A 27,361-nucleotide genomic window follows, 5' to 3' on the forward strand; every position below is an offset into this window, starting at 1 on the left:
CAGCTGCTGTCCTGAGCTGCTTCTGTTCTTCTCAGGCCCACCCTTTTCTGTTGCTCTTGGGTCAGAATCTTCTTTTATATTTCTATTGATTGTGTGAACATGGATGTGAAGCTATAATTTCATTTCAACAGATCTTCCTGGTTTATGATAACAATGTGCTAAAAAGGAGAAAAAAGCAGAACTGATGATTAGTAAATGCATAAATTTTAATTTTCAGTAAATACGTTAATTTAAAAGGCAAAAGAGCAGTGAAGTCCATTTTTGTTAAAAAAAAGCATCAAGTCCATTTTAAAACGGACCTGTGAAAATCCACTGGTACTTTAAAAAAAAAGTTTATTTCTACTGTATGATCTCTCACTGACCAAGTTAGTATACTTGTTTGGGAGTGTCATCAGATGAGTTCTCTCATGGATATGGCAACACAGGTGTGACTGAGTTATCTTAGTCTTCTATATTCTTTCTTCTGTGAAGTCAGTGAAAGGTTTTTATTGCCTCTTACTGCTAAAGGCCATTCAATCCTGAAAGCTTTTTCCAAAGATTGAAATTGCTGATATTTTCCTCCTGCTTGTGAACAAAGTAGGCTTTTTTCTTCTCTTTTTTTTCAGCACTTCAGTTTTATCTCTTTTCTTCTTCCTATGAGCTCTAATGTAAATTTTAAGTAACGAGAGAAAAAAAAACTAGCAATGAAATGTGTTCTACAAGCAAAGGAAGATAATTTTCCTCTCTCTTATAATATAGCAACCAGCAGCTCAAGAAGTTGACAATGTTCCAGCTGTCTAGTGCTCGATACCATCAACTTCCAAAAAAACCCCCCAAACCCAATCTCACTTACTCTAAGAAGCCAAGGCTTTCCTAGCCTTAGCCCTTCTCGTAGCTAGCACTAAATACAATGCAATTTAGTCTTGAGTAGATTTGCAATTCACTTGGTTAACATGCAATTAATTGCTAGCGAGAAACTTCTGGTCAGTCTCTGGGGAGGTGAGTACATTTCACGCTCTGTAAATGTCTGTCTCAACAACTGTTCGCTACCATTGCATGTTGACAGCTATTTTTGGGTGTTTATTCTCAATGTAAGTCATAACCGATAGAAATAATCAGAAAATGCTACTCAGCACATGGTATAATTAGACAGCTATAATCAGTTGCTGCAGTCATTAAGTTCTACTTCACAGAGTCCAGAGTAAATGAAGCTGATCAGTGTAAGATCTATGCTCAGAAAAATCTTCACCGGGATGTTTTTTTAAGAACAGATGAACTGCTTGACCTTGTCTGCTTCACAGATAACTTGACACTTCTGCCCTTTTGACATTTTATTTCCTTGCCCCACCACATGCTCTTTGTCACAGATTCAGATCTAAATTCATGAAGGGAGCTCTTGAACCAAAATGTTCTTCATTGCCACTAAAAACCTAAAAGAAAAGAAGCTTTTTGGCATTCTCCTTGTCGTTAAAACCCCATACACCAGTGCTTCAAATAATAAATGCTTTCTGGAGCAGTGAAGAAAGTTTGGTAGGAACATCTACTTTTCTTGAGAGATTTCAAATGTATATAGAAGGTAAATCACTCTAACAGATCTGAATCACCTGTCTCTCACAGAATGAGTGTGGTCATTCTGCTAATACATATGCATACATACTATCTTAGATTGGTTACTCCTTTTGAAGGTGAACTTCAGAAAGGCAACTTGTGTGTTACACAAGCCTTCCCTACTGTAGGACAAGGTACAAGGTATTCACCAAGATTTGTGCAGAAACCCTGCCAGGCAATTGCTCCTAGTCTTAGTTTCCAGGAGGAAAACAACCACAGGGCCCTCACATCGCATCACTGAAGGTACCTATGTTACAGGGATAGCCTGCCTGGTCATGGAGAGCCCACTGAACAGGGATAGCCTGCCTGGTCATGGAGAGCCCACTGAACAATGGATGAAGAGAAATTCCAGTACAGGCCGCTGCTCTGAGAGAATTCTGATTCCTCCTGTTGACTCTTCCAAGAAGCCAATGCAAACTTGTTTCCTAATTTAGGTATTGAAAGCAACCAAAGATGTTCCTTTGCAGGAATGTCTCTGTTAAAAGATGATTTCTTGGTATACTCAGAGACTTTCTAAGAGAAATGAGGACACTGTCCTCTATGTCTATGCAACTAAGGTTAACTAGTAAATCTGTAAAGTTACATCCTTTACCAGTTCAGTTCATTTCCAGTCTCAATATAAAATTCAAATGCTTTCTATGTTTCTGGACCAATAGCTTTACATAATGAAAGAAATATTAATATCTGCATGAATAAAAAGACCCAGGCACATGAAGACAATGAACTCTGGGATTTTTTTTGTTTAAGAAATTAGAGGAAAGAAGACTAAAGGGGCTCCATCCAAACTAAAAACACAGTTTTTGAACTGAACATAAGAAATAACCATCTGATCTCCTAGAGCTTTGGCAGAAGCAAAATTCTATAACTTGCTTCAGTTATTACTAATATTATTAAACCAGTGTCTATCAGTAAGGCATGGAATGTTTCTGACTTCTCTGCTGAGGACTGTCTATTAAAAAAGTTTGGAACCAGTAGTGGAGGCAACCTGGAAACATAGTAGCTGATGTCATAGATCCTGTCTGCGATCTGTTCGTTTCTGCGGTTGACCAAGACCAGACACTCAGAAGTGTGTCTGAGAAATGTGAGGATTTTGGTGATAGACAATGTATGAAAACCTTCCAAAGTTCTTCCTGATACTCACTGTGTAGTAGCTGGCTCATGCTCTAGATTTTTATAAATAGTTTTTTTACCTGTTTTTTTTTTTTTTAGACATTTCCTCATAAAAATTGAATGCAGAGCAGTTTTATTTAATCTTCATGCAAGGAACTAATTCCACTTAACTTTCTATAGGGCTGGCCTTTGCTGTTCTGTCTTCAGTCCATCCAGTTTTTGGTTTATATGGCTCTTTCTTTCCTGTCATTATTTATGCCATATTTGGAATGGGACGCCATGTTGCAACAGGTAAGTGTCTATTTGCTAAAATATTTCCAGAAATAAGGAATTGAAAGGCAAAAATCTTTCATGTTCTAAAACCACTTGAAGGAAAATTATCTAAGACTAAACAGAAATAAGATTTTTGTGCTTCTTTTTACACTTTTTTTTCCAATTTAAGAAAAATATTTTAAAGAACCTCATTAAGGATATTGGAATTATTCCTGCTACTGTAATTTAGTATTGCATTGACACTTCCTTTGTAAATGTAGTTTATTAAAGGCTTTTGTAGTTTAACTCTACTTTACAAATCTGCTGCAGCCTAAGACTTTAATAAAGGGATCAGCCAACAAGGTATTTGCAAATAGGAATGAAAAAGGCTCAAATGCTTCTTAAAACATAGAAAACACACATTACTTCTCACTTGGCCAGAACACAAACCCAGCATTTCTCACAAAAAAACCACTTTCTATGCCTATTACCTGCTATTGTATTAAAGCTAGAAATTCTCCCAACGAGCTACATCAATACAATTCAATACAACTGCCTCTCCATTCATGGTGTAAGAGAGAGGCAGCAAAAGGTGTTTCACTGACTACTATGCTAGTAGTTATGAGGTACTTATCTTCAGTAGAGCTGACAGCAGCAGCAAAAGCAGAATGAGTAGGTGAACGCATGCTCTGCTTCTGACTCCAAAGAACCCCCCAAGCTGTAGATGGCAGTTGGAAATAATATTCATGAGACTGAAACACAGATTCTTTGCTGGGCAGAAGTGGGCACTTGATGATCTCTGAAGTTTGGAGAATGGATGAGACAGGCCCAGTAGTAAAGCACAGCAGGACTGGGTAAAGGGACATAGCCTCTCTAATCGTCAGAAGATTTAAGTAGGCGGGAGGTATGTTTCCCTTGGAGAAGGAGAAAAACTCTTGAAAGGAGGAAAGGCAATTCTGGGCAATCACACACAAAATGAACGCTGCCGAATCAAATTATTCAAGTGTATGCACCAGCAAATATGTTTAGTAAGAAGCTAGCCAAATACTTTGAGTAATTATTTTGTTTAAGTATATGTTAAAGTGTCAAAATGCATGCTTAATAATGTTGTTAAAAACCTAATGGGAGCCACTTCGTGCAGTCTATTGAGAAACCAGGATGTCTTCCAGAGCTCATAAATTTATACCTCACGATCTGATCCTCTGGCTTGGTAAGAAAACAGTAAGAAAACAGTGATTAAATTCCTACTTTCTGACTCCATGGTGTTGGATAAATACAACTAGCTCTCCTCTGAGGCACTGAAAGGCTGCCTGTATCTGTACTAACAAGCAGATGGCAGAGTTGTGGAAAGATGGATTTGACTGTGTGTACCTCCAGTGCTTCTGTGTTGTCCACATCAACAAGATATTGTCTTGTGCTGATGCTGACAGGCTGCATACAGGATACAGGGGTGGGGGGGGCAGCCCCAGGACATGGTGGCAAGAGTTCACATTGAGAAGCTGATCATGTCCATCTGCACCAAGGCACAGAGCAGGGAGTGCATGGTGGAGGCCTTGTGCTGTATAAGTTTGAGCTCCCCAGGCATCAGAAGATCCATGTATTCATTAAATGGGGCTTCACCAAGTTCAATATGGTCAAATTTGAGAAGGTGGTAGCCCAGAAGTAACATACCCCTGACAGCAACCCAGCTGAATATATGTCCAGACACAGTCCTGGACAAGTAGCATGTGCTCCATGTTACCTGATCCTCCCTGTAGCATCCCATATTCCTCCCAGCTCAGACATGCTTGAGGGGCTCTAGTTGATCCTGCTTGAGCAGGGGGGGTTGGACTAGATGATCTCTAAAGGTCCCTTCTAACTTCAACCATTCTGTGTTTCTGTGGGGCAGGGCCTAGATCAGAAAGCATTAATTGTCTCCTTTGACCTCTTACAAATATGTGTCCGTCAATCTATCCATCTATATGCATAGCCTAACCACTGTGCAATATCTGGGAAACCAGACCTGAAATATGTCAGTATCCTTGGGTCTTGAGCCATGGACACAACAAACTAGAAATTCTTCAGTGATTTTTGTTTTTATTTGAGAGGAAAAGCTATCAACGCTCTGTTTGGCTGACTCATAATTCTTATGCCAGGCATTCCAATTGATTTACCTAAAATTGCTGACCAACTGTAAATTGTCTTGGGCAAGGGGAAAGCTGAAAGTTTGTTTTCTCTAAAGGCATAGAAAGTATTTGTGTCTTTTGATATCCGAGAAGGATCTGTGGATGCTGTTGGTGACTCAATGCTGTAATGAGCAATGAAACGTACTCAGCTGATGTAAGAAAGAGAAATATTTAAAAATGAAAATTTAGAATTTGGAATATAATTTTAGCATTCGATTAGAGAGACATTCTATTTTTTACTTAACAGTTTTTTTCATTAAAAATATTAATATATGAATATTTCAAAGCTGAACTAATTTAGCAATAGATTGCCAGCTTTTCAATATAATGTTATTAGACAGACAAGAACCTCTTACACTTATGTAGGAAAGATGATAGATAAATAAGTATATGGTTGACATAAATTCTAGTAATGAAAACAGAAGATGATGAAATGGATAAATATAAGCAGCTAAGTCAGATGGTATATCCTTGGGAGGGAGTATCATTCAGTGGATGATTTGCTGAGTATCCCACAATTCCATAGATGTGGATTCCTGCACGGTCCATTTTGCGGAAAATTGTTCTTTTCACAGGTGTAGAATTTAATCTTAAAACAAAACAAAACAAAACAGTTCTTCTTTTGCAGTTATGAAGAATTTTTTAAATAAATGCAAGTGATGTATGTTGTTCATCCTTCTAGTAGAAATGTCTTATGCGCTTACCCCATCAATCCCAAATAGGAATTATGATCTGCAGACTGAGCTGGAGATATACTGCCTGCCTCAGATCCCCAAGTGCTCCTAAAGTCCTCTTGTGCGATTGGGGAAAATTTCTTCTACCAACAATTTCTGAAAATCAGTGGGGCTCTCTATATGTATACAGGCCACAAGAATGATCTTTATTAGCAAGGTCATTTGTATGAAACGTGAAATTCATCAGTAGTCCAATTCTGTGAACTTTTACTCACTTGAAATGTCTCTTCTGTGACACAGTTAATCTAACTGCAAAGATTACCTGAGCAACAAATCACTGCATAGACTTTTTCTTGCTTACTTTTGATATAAATGAACTTGGAGGATCCTTGGAGACATCTTTATTTGTGATCATATCATATAGAGAACTTTGATTTCAGGTAGAATTTTATGTAAACCATTTTCAAATCCAGTCTTATGGGAGAAAAATGTAAAAATGCAGGAATTCATAAGAAAAAAAGGAGCAATCTTAAAAGCAAAACACCTACAAGTATCTTGAATGTTGCTAAAAAAATACAATACAATAAGCTCAGGAAATATGTGTCTCATGATTCAAAAAAGAAAATGTGATCCAAAAAAACCCTTCCCGGTTCAATGGGAAAAAGAAGACGACTATCATAGGGAAAAGTTTGGCACTTAAAAAGTAGAAAGCTTGACCAAATGAGATGAACAGGAAAGCCCATGAAATGTGGTAGGTCAAATATATCCAGGAAGCCGAGAGGGCTAAAAAACGGAATTTGAAGAGTGCTATGGAGAGAATGGTCAAACTGATAGTTAGAGTTTTTAAAATACATCAAAATCAAGAAGTCAGGGAGGAAACTGGTGGGATGCCTTTTTGACAAAAGTGTAACATGGGCAGTCTGTGTAGGGCAGTCCCCTAGCAGAGAAGCTCAGTGATTTCTTTCTGTTGGCCTCTATTACAGGAGGTGCTGGGGAGATTCCTACACTTAACGTGTTCCGCGTGCCACATTGATCAGCAGAGCTAGATCAACCTGAAGTAAACATACCTCAAGGAAATAGTACATGAAATGGATGTGATAGATCCCAATAAATCACCAGGACTGGAAGGCTTTTGCCTGGGAGTTTTGAAGGAACTCAAATGTGAAATGCAGGACTGCTGGGTAATGCATGTAACCTGTAGCTACAGTCAGCCACAGGTTACCAGTGTAATTTCATCCATCAGAAGGCCTCTGGAGGGAATCCTGGGAACTGTAGACCTGTCTTTCACCCTTGACAAGATAGTGTGTAATAAAAAAATAAGATCACTGAAGATATGAAGATATCACAGTCTGTTGGAAAGGAATTAAAATGAAAGGAAAGGAAAAGTAAAGGAAAATCCTACCTGAAGGGCCTCCTGGAGTTTTGTAAGAGTGTCAATAAGCATGTGGAAAAAGAAATACTTTGGAAATAAAATATTTGAATGGTCAAGCAGCCATTGATAAGGTTCCACACCAAAGGTTATTAAAGAAACTAAATGGCCCTTGTATTAGGAGAAAAGTTATTTTATTATTTTTTTTCTGGTTAAAGGTTAAGAAGCAAAAGATAGAGCTTAGTGGCCATTTTTTGGAATGGAGGAGTCCCTGGTAGCTCAAAGAATTGCTGCTGGGACCAGTCTCACTCAATGTCTTCATCACTGACTTGGAGAAAGGAGAGCACAGATTTCCAGTTTTAGGAATGATACTGTCCTGGGTAATCAAACACTGTGCTGTTGGTTAGAAAGCCTAGAAGGACCTTGCACAATTGAGGGAGTGGGCAAAAAGGTATGTGAGTTTGAATGTAGATAAGCATAGGGTAATGCACCTGAGGGAAACAAATCTAAATTATGCCTACTTGAGGTTGAATTTAGAGGTTGCAGATGCAACTAAGGGAAGAGATTCTGGAGTCATCATTGACAGTTATCTAAAATTGCCATCACAATGATCAGTGCAGCTGAAAAAGATAACAAAACACTGGGTATTATCAGGCAGGTTATTGAGAATATGACAGAGAACATCACTTTGGCACTATGTAGCATCTTGGTGCAACTGCATCGTGAGTACTGTGCACAGTTCTGGTCTCTGCATCTCAAGAGGGATGCATGGAGTTAGAGATGCTACAAAGAAGGGCAACTAAAATGATTAGGAGATGGAACACTTGTCTTATAAAGAGACACTAAAAAGTGTGGGATTCTTCAGCTGGGACAGAATACGGCTGTGGAGGCATATGCCTAAGGTGAAGGTAGAACTGTATTCAGCAGATTCTGCAACATTAGAAATCAGGCATGCTCAATGAAACTGGTAAGAGATCACTTTAAAAGAAAGTATAGATTAAGGAAGATACTACAGCTGATAGTGAACTCCTGGGACTTGATGCCAGAGGACATTGTGGAGGCAGAAAGTATATACAGGTTCAGAAAGGGGTTTAGACAAGTTCATGAATACTAATCCATAAACAAATTCTAAAAGATCCAGACAAGGGTGCACACACTAACATTCCTAATACAGTAGTTGTGGATGCTAGGGGATTATGAGGGGAATGGACTATGGAAAGGGGCCAGGCTCATGTGCTTTCCCTAAGTAACACCTCTGATCGATGCAGCTGGAGGCATAGTGTGCCAGATGGACTATTGGTCTGACATAGTAGCGCATTTCTTATAATCTTAGAGCTTTTTGTGATGTGTCTGTGCCTTTTAATATTGAATTATCATCTTTATCTGTTTGTCACTAAACTTGCTTTACATCTTTCAGCAAATAAATGTTTCTCATAACCTGCCTCCATTTGTTAGTGTACAGGTTGCTTGTTAGTTGCATTTTTGAGCCTACACATCTTCTAACTCTATTGGTTTGGGTACTATGTATATAGCATGAATTGACTGCCCTAAAAGTTTGAATGGTGAACATTTGGGACCCTCAGTCAAAAAGTCATTTCATCACACACACAGTGAGTCAAAAGCATCTGTGGTATGTCGGACTCATTGTGAATTGTTTTGTTCCAGCCTCTTTTGTTAATGTGTCTACTTGAATATGCGCACCAAAAATTTACATTTAATTTGTGTGTCATGTACAAAAGAGATTTACATGTAGAAATTTGTGTTAGGCAAAAAAAAGACTATAAAATTTGTTCTTAGCATGATGGGAATGCACAAAAAGGCGCTTTCACTCGTAACGGCCAAGTTTTGAAAAAGAGACCATTAGTGATGAGTACAGACAGCTATAGAACTATTGGTAACTAATCTGTGGCTTTTTTTCTATAGGAACTTTTGCTTTAACTTCCTTGATATCTGCCAATGCAGTTGAACGTCTTGTTCCTTCAATCAGAACTAATTTCACTACAAACAATAATTCAGGAGTCTTGGGCCTCTCAGAATTTGAAATGCAGAGGATTGGAGTTGCTGCAGCAGTTTCATTTTTAGGAGGACTCATTCAGGTAGGTAGTGAACACATAATCTGTATGTTACTGATGTATAGCATTTGTGATAGCTATGACATTTGTAACATTTTTTCACTTCTCTGAGAAAAACTATGGATCTGGTCAGATGCTCATGAATGATGAAATTAATGTGTTTTAAGAATTTACTGCTCTGTAGTGGAGATGTAGTAATTGTCTGTATACATGATCCTAGAGTTTTGCAATATGAAGTAAAACCACATTCAGTCAACTCTAATATTCAGTTGCTGTTTGTTCTCCATTTCCTTCTCCTTCAGAAACAAAACATGAATCAGCTCTCTGGTGAGCACTGACATATTTCTGAGGTTTTCTGTTGCTCTTGGCTTGAAGAGAAATAGTATACAATATTCAGTAATTAAAAACATTGGGGAAAACATCTTTAAATTCTCTTTAGAGTTCACACACCCATCATTACAGCAAAATAAATTAGTAAAACAGATGTCTTCAAATGATTCTCCAAAGCTTATTCAGATGATCAGAGGTCTTTTAAATTTCTTCTCTTTTCCTCTTCTGACCACAAACACCAAGTCCCTTTATCCATTGCCAGTTGCTTAAGTCTTCAAAGAAGGCTTCCATCTTTCCTTGTGAATACTAAGGCCTAGATCTACAAATGGAAGAAATATTCCAGCACTCAGGACAGGTACCTGGCCTCCTGAAAGGAATTCTGATCCTCTGTGCTTAGTGCTTTGGATCCCTCTACCACATAGAAGAAGAAGTGAGGAGCTCAGAAGGGGATCTTCAGTGGCCAGCATGCTCAGCAGGAACTGGGGCATATGCTTATGTTAGTAAGAAAAATCAAGAAGCATGGTTATTTCTGTTTGTTTGTTTGTTTGATTGATTGATTCTTTTATTGGTCACAGAATTATGACTTGAGTGTGAGGGAAACCCCACAGACAGCATAAAGAAGACCTGATGCTGATTGTGCCTGGCCTTTGCATGAGCTGGCACCAATGGGTGCCAAATGACACTGCCTCATGTACAGAGACTGGACTCACTGCTCGTAACCACATGAAGTCCTCTGAGCATATACAGAGCTCTTCTTGTGGGAGTGTTGGGCTCAGAGCCTCACAATCTCTTACATGGTCCCCAGAGAAGCTTATGCATTAAAGAACAAAATGACTAAAGCGGGAAGTTGGTGCCTGCATTTGATCTAACTTCAAAATTTGATGCAGAAAAACTTTGCTTAGCTGTTGGAGAATCCCTTGATGTTTCTAAATCCTCTGGATCTCTTTTTCATTTTGAGAAGTTGTGCTTTTATATAAGCCCTAAACTGCTCCAGCTGAGTTGTCTCAGCCTATGTCACGTCTAAACCTGATTGGAATGAGGAAAGCTAGAAAATCCTCCGCCTGAGTCTTCAAAGTAGGGCTGACAGGGAATTGTGCCAAGCATATGCAACAGGACCTGGGCTCCTATCCTGCTTCAGTAATGTCACTTTCAGTAGAATCATACTAATACAACCCCTACTTGTAGTGCTGCCACTAGTGTTTTATGCAAGTCTGATGGTTACAGCATTTGCCTAGAGCATGGAGACTAGATTGAAATATTTATTTCCCGTAACTCAGAAGAGTGCCTTAAAGCTAGAGATCAGGGATATTCCAGTGGAACTCTGGACCAAAGCTGTGTTTAAATTTTATTTAGAAGTTGCCATTGACCCAGACGTTGTTAAGTGCGAGAATCTGTACTTCTTGTCATGATTCCAGTCTCCTGGCTAGCAGTTACTGCACTTCCCAGTGAAGGTGACAGGGCGATTCTTGCTGGTAACAGAGAGCTAAGTCAGTGATCTGATTCCACTTATCAGATTAAAGTAAAAATTAATGAATAGCCCCAGATTAGCTGTGTTATTCTGGGACAGGAGGAATATTATGATGTATTTTGGGGAAACAGTTTTCTGTTGAAGTTGTCCTGAAATACAACAAGAAGTGAAATTGTCATGTTCCGTACTCTAGTTGGGAAGTACTCATCTGGGAAGGGAGCAGAGTGGGGTTCTGGGGTTGATCCATAAAACTGTTTCTCTATATCAAAAAAAGAAGTATAAAACGCAGTGTTCTAGCCAGTCTATTACACAAAAAACAGCAGATGCTATGACTGTTCCATTCCTTTGCCCAGTTTCCACAGAAGGGATGCAATGTCCTGCTCCAAAATAGCTGGTTACTTCTCAGTAGAGGGAGATAAAGACTTGAACCTCCTTGACAAGAAAAGTGATTTGATACTGTTTTTCCAGTAGAATGGCTAAGTTCTCTAAGCAGCAAATAATGCTAAAGAAAAAAAGACAAAAAAGAAAAAAAGTGATTCAGAGAGGGAAGGCCAAAGGAAAAGCTACATTTTTGAGCAAAACTGCTGGTGGCTGCTTTGTCTTTTGTGAAGAACATAACTGTGCATTTGTGGGCTAGGTAAGCTCTGAGTAAGCTGGCTGAGCCCTTCAGGGAATGCAGGCTCTGTGCATCTCAGTGGGATTTAGATATCAAGTAAATTTAGAGCTACTTCGTGATGATCAGACAGAAATAGGTGAAGATTGTGAGTTCTTAACTTTTTGGTTAGCTGCCTAATTTTTTTTCAAGTAATTAATTTTAGATTCCAAACCACTTTTTAAATCTAATGTTTGAGGGAGTATTCATAAAAGAGGGAAGATATTTGATTGAGGTCCAAAACTGGATATACAAAAAAGTAGAGACTATCTTCAGAGGCGCTCTCATGAAGATAGCATGGAATTAAAAGAGAAGATAAGTAAACATAAAATAAAATCTTTAATTACCACATGCATTTAATTTGTATTCATATAGACTATTTCATTTTTAGAAGCAGAATGGAAGGTATAATACATATTTTTATGTGTATATAATTGCAACTCTATAAAGATAAACAGTGCATGTGAAACTAACCAAGTTAATGGAATTATTTCCTGCTATTAAAAAGGATTTCCCCTCACCCCCAGGTTTTGGGCCAGCATTACTGTGCTCTATACCAGTTAAATTGATATACGAAAACTGAAAGGTTCAGTAGTTCATAGTGGAAAGATCATACAATTAATTTGATGCAAAATATTCTAGAAAAGAAACAAAAATGTCCTCAGAGGTATTGGTGGGGCAGGGAAATGAGAGAATGAAACAAACTGGAAGGATTTTGTAATTAGAATTTAATGATGCCTTTATAGCATCAAAAATTCCTAAAAAAAAATGCTGGGTAAGATTTTTTTTTTCCTGTTAGTATTCTGATAATTACATGAATATATGTGTCTGTACTAAACAAAAAATGGAAATATAATAAATGGAAATTTAGCATTAAATAATAGAGGAAATGCTGAATAAATAGAGGAAAGCTACTTGCTGTTGGGAGTAAGGAAAAGCAATTTTGATGCTAGAAAAAAGTAAGTTAGGAACTGCTTATCTGGAGACCATATTTAGACGGTTTGTTATCAGCTTTCCTAGTAAAGAAGGAACACATTTAAATATGCACTGTGTTTTTATAAGGCTAATATTCTTATTCAGTAGTTTGTTTACTTGTGGGGAAAATTATGCTGCACTATTCTATGTTATATGTAGTTCTTTATGAACTACAAACAAAAGGGTTTACTATACAGTGATAATCAGGGAAAGAGTTTCTTTTCTATCACAGTGGAAAGCTTTGGTTAATAGCTTCTCATAGGCAGATATTCTGTATCTTAAAAAGGAAAACTAGGCTGGGTGGGAGTCCTGGTTTCCACAATTACAGTAAGATGTACTGCATGTTAGTCCAGAAAGGCCATTGAAAGATGTCTTTTCCAGGTCCTGGAGGGAGAAAAGCTCTCTTCACGCACCATCAGAAGCTAAAAAATGTTTCCTGAAGAGCTGTAATTCAAAAGACCAAAGGCTACCAATTAATGTCTATTGAAACAGATCGAAAAGAATTTTGGAGACTCAGCCAAGCTGACCTCTGTATGTGTATGGCTATTGGTCTTCAGAACTTCCTTAGATGCCTTTACCTTTGCAACCTCTTATTTTGAGATAACAGATGCAAAATAGTAAAGGAGATGCTTACAGTCTATACCTCTGCCTTCCAAGAGATATTCCCTGTGGCTGACCTAGTGTCCTTAGTCTGTGCAGAGAATGATCCTGAAAGACAACCACTAGTTATACTTTTTGTTCTGTTGAAGGTTCAGAAGAAGCAACACCTTCCAGCATGCGCAGTTCTGAACGTTTTAAAATCCATGTTCCAAAATGCAATTCATGCAACAGGTATCATAATATCAGACTTTCAGCTGCTGTGGACAGAAAGTTTGATATTACTGATTTCCAAAGAGCCTGTTGTGTGATTAAAATTTTTACTGGCTAGAAAGTTATATTGACAACACAGTGGGAGTGGAATTTTAACAATAATAAACTGAGCTCGTCGTCATGGGAAGAAAGTATTGCAAGTGGACAAGAACCAAAAGGGCTTGAACTACTGAACAAAGAAGGGTTTGCTTTTACAATTACTCATTTCTCTTCTCCTGGCTAATTCTTCATCATCATCTTTATTTGACAGGGTAAAATTATGGACAAGTAAAGACAGCTGTAAGAAAAGATACCATTTGCATCACCTTTCTCCCATTCTCACCTTTGCTTTCCACTTTTATCTATAGGTGCTTTCTTTTCACTTTTTTCTTTTTTGGTAATCCCATCTTCCTCTACTTCAGAGTTCTGTCTAATCACTTGGTGTTATAATTTATTTCCATGGTTTTCTCTCCCATACCGTGCATTTGCTCTCCTTAACTTTCCCCTGTAGTTTGTTTTTTCCTTTCTCTGGAGCCTCCTTCTGATTTCATTCATATGAATTTCATCAGCAATGTAAATCTGGTGAAACCAAAATTCATCTAAAGAAATTTATTTCTTCCTAATGAGACTTTTTGTATGAGGAGATGTACTGAAAAAGCTGCACAAAGAAACTAGAGCCATGCACCTTTCAAATAATTTTTTAACTGTGATTGTTCTTTCTCTGAAATATTCCCTTATTCCCTAGGAATTAAATTCTTGAAAAATGAAAAATGATGGAGACACTCCTAAAATATGTGATTTTTTTTTCCATATACAGTTTTAGTAAAGACCAGTATTAGTACAAACAAATAAAAAAACCTTTTCTTTTGGCAGTATTCTGTATATTATTTTTGTTGTTCTGACTCTTCAACTGTCAGTTTCTTCTACTGTTTATGTACATCACCAAGGAAGAAAAATCATATGGTATATCAGAAAATAAGATTGGAAACCTACAAAAAGGAGCATCAGGACCACAGAAAAGATATAGTAGATGAAATAATTGAAAATTTGTTTAAGAATATTGAACGTCCTTCTACATTTTGATTATCGCTCAGAGAGTGAAAGATTTTATGACATGGTGCAATGTGATGCAATTTGGTGCTGTCAGCTCAGCTTAGTCTCAGACAACGTTTATCCAAAAAGCAGTGGTCACCAAGCTGTGGACTGTATGTCTGTTCCCCAACATGGCGTGGTAACTTGAGAGTTGATCCAGGACCGTATAAATACTAACTATATTGAGTATATCTGTCAAGAAGACTCACATGCAACTAGATTCAAGGGGCTTGTTTCAGAAGAACTTTTTTCCCCCTGTTCATCTAAACAGTTTCTGTACGTTACTAACGTTGCAAGGACAGCAGGAAAGTCCCATGCCTACTCATGCTGAGAATCACACCCTCCTCCCCACGTTTTCTGTCCTGGCAGCTTCCTTGTCAGATCTTCACTATGGAAGACATAGGGACACACATTTAGTTTATTTAACTACAATGTAAATAAAAAGTAGGACACAAATGCTGATGAAGCCTTGCCTTTGTTTCTGGAAATCCAGAGTTATCATCTTCTACATTAAAAGACCATGTGTGGAGACCAGCATAGGCTTCTGCTTGTTTAACTGAGTGGCTACATAAATAGTATATCTGAAATCCTGGTTTTGATGTATGTCATGGAAGCCATATATGAACAAACAATAAAAAACATTTTTAACTGTGACCTTTTATTTAATACCTGTGAAGGAGGGTCACTTACTTCCAAAATGCTGAAGATTTAAAGTAAAAAATAATCTCAGTATAAAGTAAATGTGAGGATGATGCTGAAGTGACTTCTTTCTGACACCAACTTGCTAAGTTTTTGAGTCATGACACCATTTCCCATAATTCACAATAACAGTTTTCTCTGAAATACTAATATTAACTAATATTTCTCTGTGATATTAGGTACTTCACAAAATTGTCACTGTGGCTTACTGCTACATAAACCTCCACCTCATTCTCTGGAAACTAAGCTATTATACATTTAGAAATTTCATATCTATAGACTACAAACTGATCTTAGGAAAAAAAAAACTCACTAGTGAAGGGAGAATTTGCTTCTTATTGAACCTTGCTATGGTGAACAATGTTTCAAACATATGAATAAGCACACTATTAGAAGAAACAGCTAAACAAATTATCTGAAGTTGGTAATTATCAGTTTTAGGCCTGACAAACTGAATTACTACTCACTCTGGGTATAACAGTAATTATCATTATCGAGGTCCAATCTTGAACAGCAATCAATGTTCCGATTGTTCATAGTATGGAGCAGTTTGCATGCTATTAGCAGAAATACAGAAAAAAAAATCTCAGATTTGATCTCTCAGATGGAATAGGTAATTGCTCACTAAAGGTTTATCTGGTAAATTAAAAGCTATTCAGTCTGGTATTTTTGTTTCTTCTATGCTAATATAGTAGCAGCTCACTGCATACAGGTGAGATTTATGGTGAAAAACAATGGCATTCAGGCCTAAGGAATGATAACATTTGAAAAAACATCATTGCTTTAGTTTAAAAAGAAAACAAAACAAAGGAAACTGTAATATATTGCAAAAGGATGATATTTAATATGGAAAGCACAAAATAGTCCTCACAGAAAGCATTAATTTAAACAACACTCAGCCAAAAGCATGTAAGTTTTCAGACAGAAGAACAGCAAATACAAAAGACTGTAAAAGGAAGAAACCACTTTTTACCTAATGAGTGTCCAGAACTCATTGTAGTGGGATATAATTTGAGTAACTTAATATGGTTCAAAAAAGGATTAAGTGTTAAGCAAACTACAGTAGTGTCTGTAGGTATGTAACAACCTTGTTCAAAGAAATAAGAAGAATTGTTAAATCTCATTCTTCAGAGGAAAAAGTGATTGCAGTCTGGGATCAGGGGAGAAAATGCAGTAGTACACATAATACTTTTTGTATTTGTCGTTTATTCCTCTGAAGCATCTACCATAGTTGTAAACAGATTCCTGGATTAAAGAAGAGTATTATTCTTTCATTATATGCTTATAATCTGAAATAACTTCCATAAAGTTGTAACAAAGGTGAAATAATCTTCAAGGTAGAGCATAGCTGGGCCAAAGTCTACTCCTTGTTCTAGAGGTGAAATCCAGTTCATATATGGGATTGTGTTTATGAAATCAGATGTTGAATTTGTCTTCCTGTTTTAAATTTTCTGATTGTATGCAGATATTCTAAGTTATTTCAAGTTTTTCCCAAATGTATAGTAATTTGATTTTAAAGGTCTTTAAAATATTTTACTTTTACTCTAACTTTATAAAATTTGTTTATACAGAACAAACAACTATATAAACATCCTTGTTTCTCAGTAAAGAAAAAAAGTATTTTATATTCCCTGTGATCTGAAGCAACTTTTGTAGCTCCCTTCCCCGAACACCTGCAAAACCAGAAACCTCAAAGTATGAAGCTGATATAACTAGAGGCACTGGATGCTTGACTGTGGTGATACTTGACACATTTGATATGATATTGTAGCATGGGAGCACCAAGTGTTGTGGTATACAAAACCCTATGCAGGGGATCAGTGGATATCAGGAGACTATGGGTAGGCCTTCCCTCTTTTCCCCTTTTTCTCCACTGTCACTGCTGGGGAAACTTGCCCTCCTCCATCAGCATGCTTGTCCCACCGTCCCCGTGGGACGAGCTGGCCCCACAAGTCAGCAGTTCTGCCTGGGATCTGTCCTGGGGAAAGAGAGCATCATTGCTGGCCCAGAGGAGACCTGGTGGTGCACGAGCTGCCTCCAGCTTCTCCGTCACTGGAGGAGCAAAGGAGCTGTGTGATTGCATGGGACCAGGAAACCAAAGGCACAGAGGTCTGGAGCAGGGCTGAGCTTGCATCTCAGTAGTTGTTTTAGCACCTAATGAGTTTGGTACCTGTTGAAACTACACGCATTGGGAATCATTATACTGTCACAATACCTATATATTGCCAATAAATAAGCTGGACCAAGATGTAGCCCTTTGTTTAGTCAAGCTGAATATCAGTGTAATGAAAGGCATGTTAGCACCACCCTCACCTTTCTCAGACCTTACTGATTCAGCTCTTAGTCACTTACTATTTTAGGTAGTCTGATCATGCATTGGGAGAATATGAATTCTTTACTTTATGTTGCTCTGATTAGCTGATTTTTTATACTCTTTATTGTGCTCACATATTTGAGCAGGAGAAAACAATAAGTGTTGCATATGGTAGTTTCTCTGAATCTGATTTTGTAACTTAACAAATACTTGAATCTGGGAAACCAGTGAGGTGAACAAGGTAGCATAGGTACACCCACAAAAGTTCAATGTGTTCCGTTTTAAGCTTTATTCATTCTTCGGAAGACTTCTGTATTTTATGCTGATTTATCTTACAGTTTATTAAGAAGATTCTGTCTCATTGCCCTACCATCAGGCCGCCGCATTTTGTTGTAATTGCTGATATACATACCTTTGGTTTTTAGGTAGCGATGTTTCTGCTGCACTTGGGCAGTGCCACCTTCTTGCTAACAGAACCAGTGATAAGTGCAATGACAACAGGAGCAGCTACACATGTTGTGACTTCGCAAGTGAAGCATCTGCTGGGAATGAAAATGCCATACATATCAGGACCACTGGGAATTTTTCATGTGAGTTCAGCAAAAGCAATGGGTCATTTCATTAGCTAACATTTTCTTCAGTAACTATGCTCTTTTGCTATATACATGGGAGGAATTTGTTATGAATATGTGAATGAAGAGAAGATACAATACTAAAATCTTCACCTTTCTAGTTCCATTTGTAAGAATAGGCTAGGAAAACTGGATGAAAAATTAGCAGGACTGGGTCTTATTTTGAAATGATATAGTAGCCAATTTAGAGTAGGTGTGTGGTACAGCATTAGTAATTCCATTCATCAGCCCGAGCAATTACAAACATTATACACTTATATAGAGAACCTGTATGTGGAGATTCTTTTTAGAACAGTTTGTGGGAGGGAGCCTGATATATTACAAATGTTATTCTAAACATATTTTCTTTATACTCTGCTGAATGTAACCTGGCCATCATTGTGGTAAAAAGATTTGTGGATCTCCCATTTATCCACGTTTATTCTCTAAGATAACTTTCTCTAGCAAACTCTAAGTTCAGGTGTTGTGAGCATAATCTCTTAACAGAAGCATTAACTGTATTATAATAGTATCTGTCAAAATGATATTTTCCTCATTATAAAATTATATTTACTTGCTAAGGTGATATTTACAATCAACTGATAGTAATTAGCGAGTTGGTTACCAGATCTAGTTAGTCACTGAATTAGGACACCTTATTTAAAAATACACACCATATTTTCTTGCATTACTCTACTATTTTATTTTTCCCCATTATTTTTGGAAATTCGTTAACATGAACTCTGTGATAAGAAGGTGTTATTTTTTAGAATTTCTTTATAATATTTTCTATAGTATGTAATACCTTATATGGAGATTCCATTGGTAAGTTTTTTACAGGACTAATATATTAATGAGAATTAGGGACATGTAATAAACACAATATGTTGTGAGTATATAGCTAAAAATGTCATAGCCATTTTTATAAGCAGTTAGTTTACCTTTGACACTATTAGAAATGATTCATCATATATTAAAATATCTGTTAAGCCTTTAAAAAACTGTTCATAAATATATCTTGATATAAAATATAACCACCCTTTTTTCATGTTGTTTCCATGGAGACTATACTTACATAAAGGAATATTGTCATCTTGTAGAGATGACTAGTGTTAAGTACGGCAGCCAAGACAATCAAAACATACATTATGAGCAATAATAAAGAACAGCAGTGATAAAAGGAAATATTTCCATGTTGGTGTGCTGATGATATCATAAATGAGGTCATCCAAATCCTCTGAAGAAAATATATTCCCATATCTCTTGTATTTTTTTATATATCTGAAACAAGATTTTGCCTTTCACTTCACTTTTGAAATCAAGCCCCTTTGAACAGTTTCCAAAGACAAATTTTCTTGACTTTTTTAAGGTTCTGAATTGTTCTGTAGACTTGTGTAAAAACAAATAAAAAAAATCCAACCTCCCCATGCAACTTAAAAGAATAATAAATAATGTATCTAGAAGGGAAAATTGTACCATACAAGTATTTTAAAAAGATTTCTTGTGTCTGTTCAGACTTACGGATTGCTTTAATAAGGTCCAGTACCTCAGTCAGAAGGACCAGATAATGATTTTGTCAATCATTGTTTCTGTGGTGGTAGTTTTATGTTAAAACTATACTAATTAGATGTAGGTTATTGTTCATACACAACTAGAGAGTGAAAGGCAAATTTGGCATCATCTCTCTCAATGTATTCTTTACTGCAAATTAATGAAATCCAAAGAGTGGTATTTTTGCTTTTATTTTTTATATTTCTCCACTCCCAACCACCTCCCACTCACAAAACCTATTTTTTTGCCTCAGGCAGCTTTTGAGCCTGCAAGGCAAGATGTTAATAAAGAGTGATAAGAGAGGTGAAAGTAAAGCAAGCCAATGAAGCCTAGTCTTTTATAGCAAGTGAGATCACAATTAAATATGTAAAAATGAGCTTTATATGTGGAGAACAAATCTATCACAGTGGCACTGAGCCTATGGGATTTTTCTGTTTAAACATAGTTTTTGTAATTTATTAAATTTAATTTTCCATATGTGCAGTTTGTAACACTGCAATTAAGCTGCACATTGCATCTTCAGCTGAGATTTTACACAAAGGAACCTCAAGGCAGGCAGGAGGATATATGTCAAAGGTGAAGAAGAGAAATGGTTAGGGAAGAACACATTTGAAGTGTAATTTTTACAAGGAACAGCTTAGAGAAAAGCTGTCATCATGATTTACTTAGTATCTGAAGACAGAAAAACATATATTTGCCATTTATCCACGTTTAGACATATTTATCTTTCCACAAGTTTCTGAGAAAATCCAGCACTACAAGATGAACCTCTGCAACTAGCAAACCTACTTTGCAGAAGAAGGGGTCCTTTGTGATTGTGTTGCAAATTTGTTGCAAAATCCTTGTGGTTGTGTTGCAAGTCAGCTGAAAAAAAATCTTCACGTTCCCAGTATCATCCCTTCTTTTTTTAGTTTGTTCCCTATACAGTTCATAGTAGTAGCTGGTGCTTTTTTCTCCACAGCGCATTGTATTTGCTGGACAATCTTCAATCACTAGGAAACACTTTTCAAAATGTAATAAGGTCATCTACTCTTTAATTGTATTTGTTGCATACAGTTCTTTTAATCAATTTCTTGCTTTTATTTCTTCTTCTGTTTGCTTCAACATCTATACTCATTTGTGGAACTAATCTTTTGGGTTTTCATGTATACATTTTAAAAAAGAACTCAGAGGAGTTCATTAATGGATCATGATAGACATCCTTTCTAGAATATAAACCACTACAGTGTACATTGTTACCCTGTGAAAGTACGTGAAAATATAGCGGAACTCAAGGCCAGTAATTTCCCAGGAAAATAGTAAAACTTCAGTGACATTCAGCATCTGTATATATATATGTATGCAAAGTCAGAAAATTGCTTTTTCCACATATTTGCAGATTGACACCAAGATCACTGAAATGTTCCCTGATTCCTCAAATATTGCCATGTCATTTCCATTAAAAACCTTTACACAAAACTAGCAATAAAATATTAAAAAAACTATGAGACAACCAGCTCAACTAGTATGTCTACCTCTTTTATTGTATCTTTTATTTTTGATAATTATGTAATGACATGAATAATTACTTTGTACACTGCAATATCAACCTAAGCCCTGCTGCAGAATTTATAAATTATTACAATAAGTGCATCATCAGATGATGAACTTGAGTATGTAAAATATTAAATTCATAATGATGTTTGTGAAGGAAACATTCATGAACATTCATTTAAGAAATACCCATTCAAACATCCTGGATCAGTGTTTTTACAAGCCTGAGTTTGAAGAGCTTATATTTAGTATTTACATTTTCACCTTTGATGAATACAGTAACTGAATGGATAGTATGACACGTGAACTGCATAATATACAGATAGTTATAACATTTGTTAACTGCATATTTAGCTTTGCCAGTCATATTATGAAGTGGGTGTTTTTAGGTTTTCAGAGAACGACTATCTGGGAGTAGAGTAGTCAGTAGAAGCTATTTAGTCTGATGTTGTCAATGATTTAATATTTATGTATTACTGCCAGGTTTGTTTCAGTGCACAACAAACACTGATGTTTCCGATAGCTTCTTTAGAAATGTGGTCCTTTGGGGACAGGGATGTCAGTGCTACTGAACTCATGTGAGCTATGTAATGCTAGTAAACCTGTACTTATTGTCTGATGTAGGGTGCATATTATAGGGCGTGATTTGAACAGAAACACCAAAGAAAACAGTAGGTTGTTTTTATAAAAGTGTTTGTTACAAAGTCTGATAGAGCTACCACAAAAGTCTAGAAGATTTGGCTATATATTTAAAAAAAAATAAACAGAAGAAATAGTTGCTTCCTTTTATTCAATTTGTAAAGAAAGAAAGAATTTCTAAAACTTTTCCTTTTTTCTTTAGTAATCCTTCATTAACATTATATTGGTTCTCCCAAGCTTAAGTCTTAATTTGTCAGGAAAAATTAAATTCAATACTATAGACATGAATAGCTAATGCTGACACTTCAACGGACACTATTAGTTTCAAAAAAGCCGATAGCCCTCTGATTTCCATGATCAGGAATCAATTGATTTCTTCCCTTTCTTACCACTATATCTTAGACCTAGCTTAGCCATTGGTGAGTTTTTGGGCAATCTGCAATATAGTTTTCCAGATTGCCTTCTTTTGTTCTAATTAATCACAGCTTCTGCTTGGCACTAAGCTAAGCCCTGTGCTCTCTCGAAATATATTATTGGAAAATTATGGGTGTAGAGAATAGTCCCAGGCCACTCAGGATACAATCCACATTATGTCATTACAGTGGGCAAATATGTGGTTAAAAACTGTAGTTTGATTACTATTCTTTAGATTTATGACATATATAGATCATATTATTAACAAAGATCAGTCAATAATTTCTGAATTGATTTTAAAATGCTTTTCCAGCTTCCAAGAAACATTTGTGCTGTGTTATGCTATATGTTCTTAATCTAAATTTAAAAACTAATTTTCAAAGGACTGGATTCCCTTTCTTTCTCCCTCTTTACTAAGAAAATTATATTTCTTATTTTTTTCTGCAACTCTTTTTGTAGAATTTTATTGTTTTTTTCATAATAGAATATGAAAATATTCTTAGAAAGGGTGAGGGAGGAAAATCAGGAAGTACTTTGTTATTTACTCATTCTGCAAAATGAGCATTGTCTCTTCAAAGAATGACAGAATCGAAGCAGTGGAAAAAATCTTTTATCATCATATTGACCAGCCTTCTGGTAGTACAGGGTTGTTTCCTAACATAATTTTTCTAGTACTTTCTCCTGTCTAGTATAAATATCCATATTTAAGCTCCAAACTTTCAAATCTTGTTACTGTTATAAATTTATCTGAAAATAGATTCTCTGGTGTAGAAAATTATTAATCTCTGTTTTGACAAAACTAGAAGCCTCACTTTTCATGTATTTTAGGGATCTTAGTTTTTGCTACAGAAAACACAGACCTCAGTTGCTTGATTTGATTATTATTAATGTTGTGGTTTAAAAAGAAGCTATTTGCAACGCAATCTAAATCTGCAGCCAAGATTTTAATTTCCTCTCCCTATACAGTTTGAATTTCAGCCTACACAATAGTTCTGAAAACCTTAATCAGAATTCAAGTGACTGAGCCTACCTTGTTTTTTCCCCTGCAGCTTTAGTAAGCACAAGTATTATGTCCAAGTTGATGTCTCTTGGTTCCTCTAGGCAATAGACCATTTCTATTACTCATGAGGCATGAAAGTACCTCATGATAGGCATATAACTTTTTCTCTATTTCCTGGGCAGAATTTACCTCCAAGTTTCTTCAGCTCTCCTAAACATTCCAGTGAACTTGCAAATTTTTTCATTATTTTCTGTTACTCTGTTCTCATACTGATTTATACCTTGTTTTCTGGATCCTCAGATTCAGAAAAGAACTAAAATTGCAGTTTTCCTGTACCATAACGATGTGGTTCCAAGCCTGCAGAAGCTCAGTGATTTCTGAACTGTGCAATGAAGTGGTGGTGAACTCTATTGATAACTGAGTGATCCATGCTGGAGTAAAGGAAAAAACGTTCTTCTGAACCTACCTATATGCTTAGAATATTTTATTAATCATCATAGATCCCTTTTATTCGTCATCATAAGTCTTTCTATTCCTATTCCATATTTCTGTTCTTATCCCATAGGTTCCTTATATTCAGCCCCCTAGTTCCTTCCTTCAGCTTAGGTCCAACTGTACTGTTCTGGCCATGTTTTAGCTCCTGTTGCATAGTTCCTTAACCTTGTAATGCTAAGGGCTTCCCATCTGCAGCTCCCCGTTTTCTCCTCTCCTTTCCCTCCTCTGTCTCTCTCAGCGCTGCAGTCTGCCTTTCACTTGCAGCTCTGCAGCCTTTCTGCCCCGTCCCGGAGCCTGCTGTGGCACTACTTTTAACCTTGCGGCCCAAAGCACTCTTACTCTCACAGCCAGGCGCCCACAGATTCCCACGCACGGTTATGAAGTGTTTCCCCTGGGAAGCAGTTGCCACTGATGTGTGAATCATCCTTTTTCCCTCCACCCTCTTTTTACCACTCGCTCTGAGCACTATTAGCGTAATGAGCAAGAGTATTTGGGTGGACTCCCAGCTGCATTGACCCTCAAGAGGATGATTGTCTGGGGAGATAGTGTCACTTCTCTTCCCAACCATCTACTGTGGCATTTTCTCTTTCTCTTTTCTTTCTTTCGCTCTTTTTTCTCTCTCCCCCTCCCTTTATAGCTTTTTAAAATTTTTTCCCCCAAAGTAACTTTTACTGTTAGAGTCAATGTATGTCATGAGGTACAGGCACTGAAAATAAATTTTTGTGCATGTAAGCCTCCCTCAACATCTTTTGTGCAACACTTGTTCATCTCACTGAATTTAATGAAACTGAGAAAGAAAAGGATAAATGTTGGATTTACTGCAATTTTCCTGCTTGCTTCTACCAATAGAAATTTATAGTATTCTTTATATACCAATATTCACTACATTTTGAGAGTTTTTCAAAAGTCCATAGTATTTTAGCTATAGAAAATTGATGATTTTCTTGCCTGCAAAATGTTAAATGAATGCCATTACTCAGCTCCTGAGTATTGATTCAGCCCTCAAGGATAATTCTAGATGTCTGATATGGTTCAGAATGTGCCGTAACATGGAATGATGTGCCAGAGTGATGTACTTCGTGATCTGTGATTGTTGTTTGTTTTTCATTTCAATCACTGTAGATTTATGCCTACATATTTGAGAATATCAGATCAGTTCAACTAGAGGCTTTGCTTCTGTCCCTGCTGAGCATTGTGGTGCTCGTTCTTGTTAAAGAATTGAATGAGAAATTTAAAAGAAACATTAAAGTTGTTCTTCCCATCGATCTAGTTTTGGTAAGTATGAAATCAAAAATCAGCCTTTTTGCTTTACAAGGCTTTCAGTGGTTCAACTAATCTGCTGAAGTTTACTGTGTTGTCTATAGTTACCCACAGCCACACCTGCCATTTATTAAATGGATAGCTAATTTTCATGGCTGTATGTTAAATACAAGAACAGGAAACACTTTAGCTAAATAATTAAGAAAGAAATGACATACGTTCCCAATTTGTAAAATATTTTTCATGTGTTTACTATTTCTTACATAATTGCAAGAACATGAAGCCTAAAAGGTTAAAGCGTAAGAAATTTGAAACAGAAAATGAAAAGTAACCAGCATATATAAACTCCAGGAAAGTCTTATGCGGGATATGTGTGGTTTAGATATTGCTTGTTATTTGTCTGCAACAAAGTTAAGTACCTAAGCTATTGTTTTCTGCAATTTTGCTTGCAGTTTTCCTTTCACATGGCATAGGCTAAACTGAAATTAGCTATAGCGCTGTAAATCCCTACTCTAAAGATTATGCTCTGGTCAAACTACCAGCACCAGGACAGAAATTTTCTCTTTTTCTGAAGATCTCTAACAGAAAATAAACAACTTTGAAGGGCAGGTGCTTTTCAGAGTAGATCATCACAATTACTCTTCTTTTGCTGAAGGAATGATTTACAAAACAAACATTTTTTCATGGATAAAATGCTGGAAAAGAAGGTAGAATGGTTCTGGTCCCCGCTCTAAGATCTGTTTTTGTATTGCCTATTAAACTGGATGAAAGGTACAAGCAAATCTAGGATCGTGGACTGGAACCTGTGACAGTTTGTCTGGAATTTACATATTCATCTCACAAGAAGCAGGCAAAGTGAGTTTGAACCTCCTCAGGGTCAAACTTTCCACTTCCTCAGCAAGATTTCTACCCACTGGAAAATAAATATAAGAGGCAGGCACATCTCCTTCTGCTGTGTTTTGTGCTGAAGTCAGTGCTGCCAGCCTGGATTAGGTGTGCTCAGAGAGCATCAGATGAGTCAGACCACTCAGGACCATCTACATTATGAATTCCTTTACGTTGTTTGCGTGAATATAAAATGGCAGTAACCTGCGGTGCATGCTGTGCGGAGACATTTTAAGCATGGATTGGCAAAATTCCTATGTCTTTTCAGAGACCTTTACAGATTGCTTTCATAAAGATAGAGCCTCTAAATTCCACTGTAGTCCTTCTTCATCCTTCCTTTCTAAATCCATTTTTGCATCCAGATCTTAGCTTCTTTTGCCTCACATCTATATTTCCAAAAAAATTAGTAAAAATACTTCCCTACCTTACTGGATTGATATAAGGACAAATGCATAATCACTTTTGGGTATTGCAGTAATAGGGATCATACGAGAACCTAAAAGTGGTAGAAACTTAATATCTTTTCTGTATTGAATCACACAGATAATCGCTACCTCCGTTGCCTGCTACTACGCTGATATGGAATACGTCTATGGGCTAGAAGTTGTGGGACATATTCCTGAAGGGTAATGTGTTTTTTATTAGCTTGTGGATTTTAAATATCTATACATCTGAGAGCAGCCTATGAAGAGGTCAAAATAGTTTTCTGAAATAACAAATAGCAAAAATCTACCATATTCATTGCAGTCCTCCTCAAATAGTCTCTCACAGTTCAGTCTCACATTAAAAAGGTTTATCTATATAGAAATCATAATAAAAATGCAGACTTTCTTGTACATTTTCATGGTAGTTTCATTATTTTATGGGATAAAAAGTGGGTACTAAATGCTTGATGAAGCTGGTGGATGTATAACAGGAGGGCAGAACATTCTCTGCTGTTTCTGTGGGTTGCCTTGGGTTATTGTAGAGGAAAGGACTTACAGTCAGATAAGGCTTGTAGATTGATACACTTCATTCTTCTCCACTCACTTATACAATAATTTTAGAAAATGTGGTTTCTGAGCAAAAATGAATGATTTAGATATATTTAATCTAGAAGAGAAATCTGATTGGAGGTATGTTGGTCATCTTCATGTATGTATAAGACTATTCTGAAGAGGATGGCAATTATTTTTCTCCATGACCTTGAAGAGAAGGACAAAAAATATTCAGTATAATTAGCTGGAAAGAAAAATTAGGTTAGATATTAAGGAGAATACTCAAACTCTAAGATCAGTAAGGCAGACAGGATAGTACGGCTGTGTGTAATCTCTCTGTTGGAAATTGCAGGGTTTTCCTAAATTTCACAAAATACATTCTAAGCAG

The 27,361-nt window shown here is 36.7% G+C and overlaps 1 protein-coding gene across 1 annotated transcript in view; it reads left to right on the forward strand.

Annotated features, from left to right (window-relative positions):
• SLC26A7 (solute carrier family 26 member 7) overlaps positions 1–27,361 on the forward strand; it is a 74,992-nt gene that overhangs the window by 15,861 nt on the left and 31,770 nt on the right. The window contains exons 2-6 of the mRNA XM_067292292.1: positions 2,878–2,988; positions 9,081–9,253; positions 18,034–18,198; positions 24,974–25,126; positions 26,540–26,622. Coding sequence (XP_067148393.1) covers positions 2,878–2,988; positions 9,081–9,253; positions 18,034–18,198; positions 24,974–25,126; positions 26,540–26,622 — 685 coding nt within the window. The remainder of the gene's footprint in view (positions 1–2,877; positions 2,989–9,080; positions 9,254–18,033; positions 18,199–24,973; positions 25,127–26,539; positions 26,623–27,361) is intronic.

Source organism: Apteryx mantelli, chromosome 2 (assembly GCF_036417845.1).
Source record: "Apteryx mantelli isolate bAptMan1 chromosome 2, bAptMan1.hap1, whole genome shotgun sequence".
Classification (NCBI taxonomy): domain Eukaryota; kingdom Metazoa; phylum Chordata; class Aves; order Apterygiformes; family Apterygidae; genus Apteryx; species Apteryx mantelli.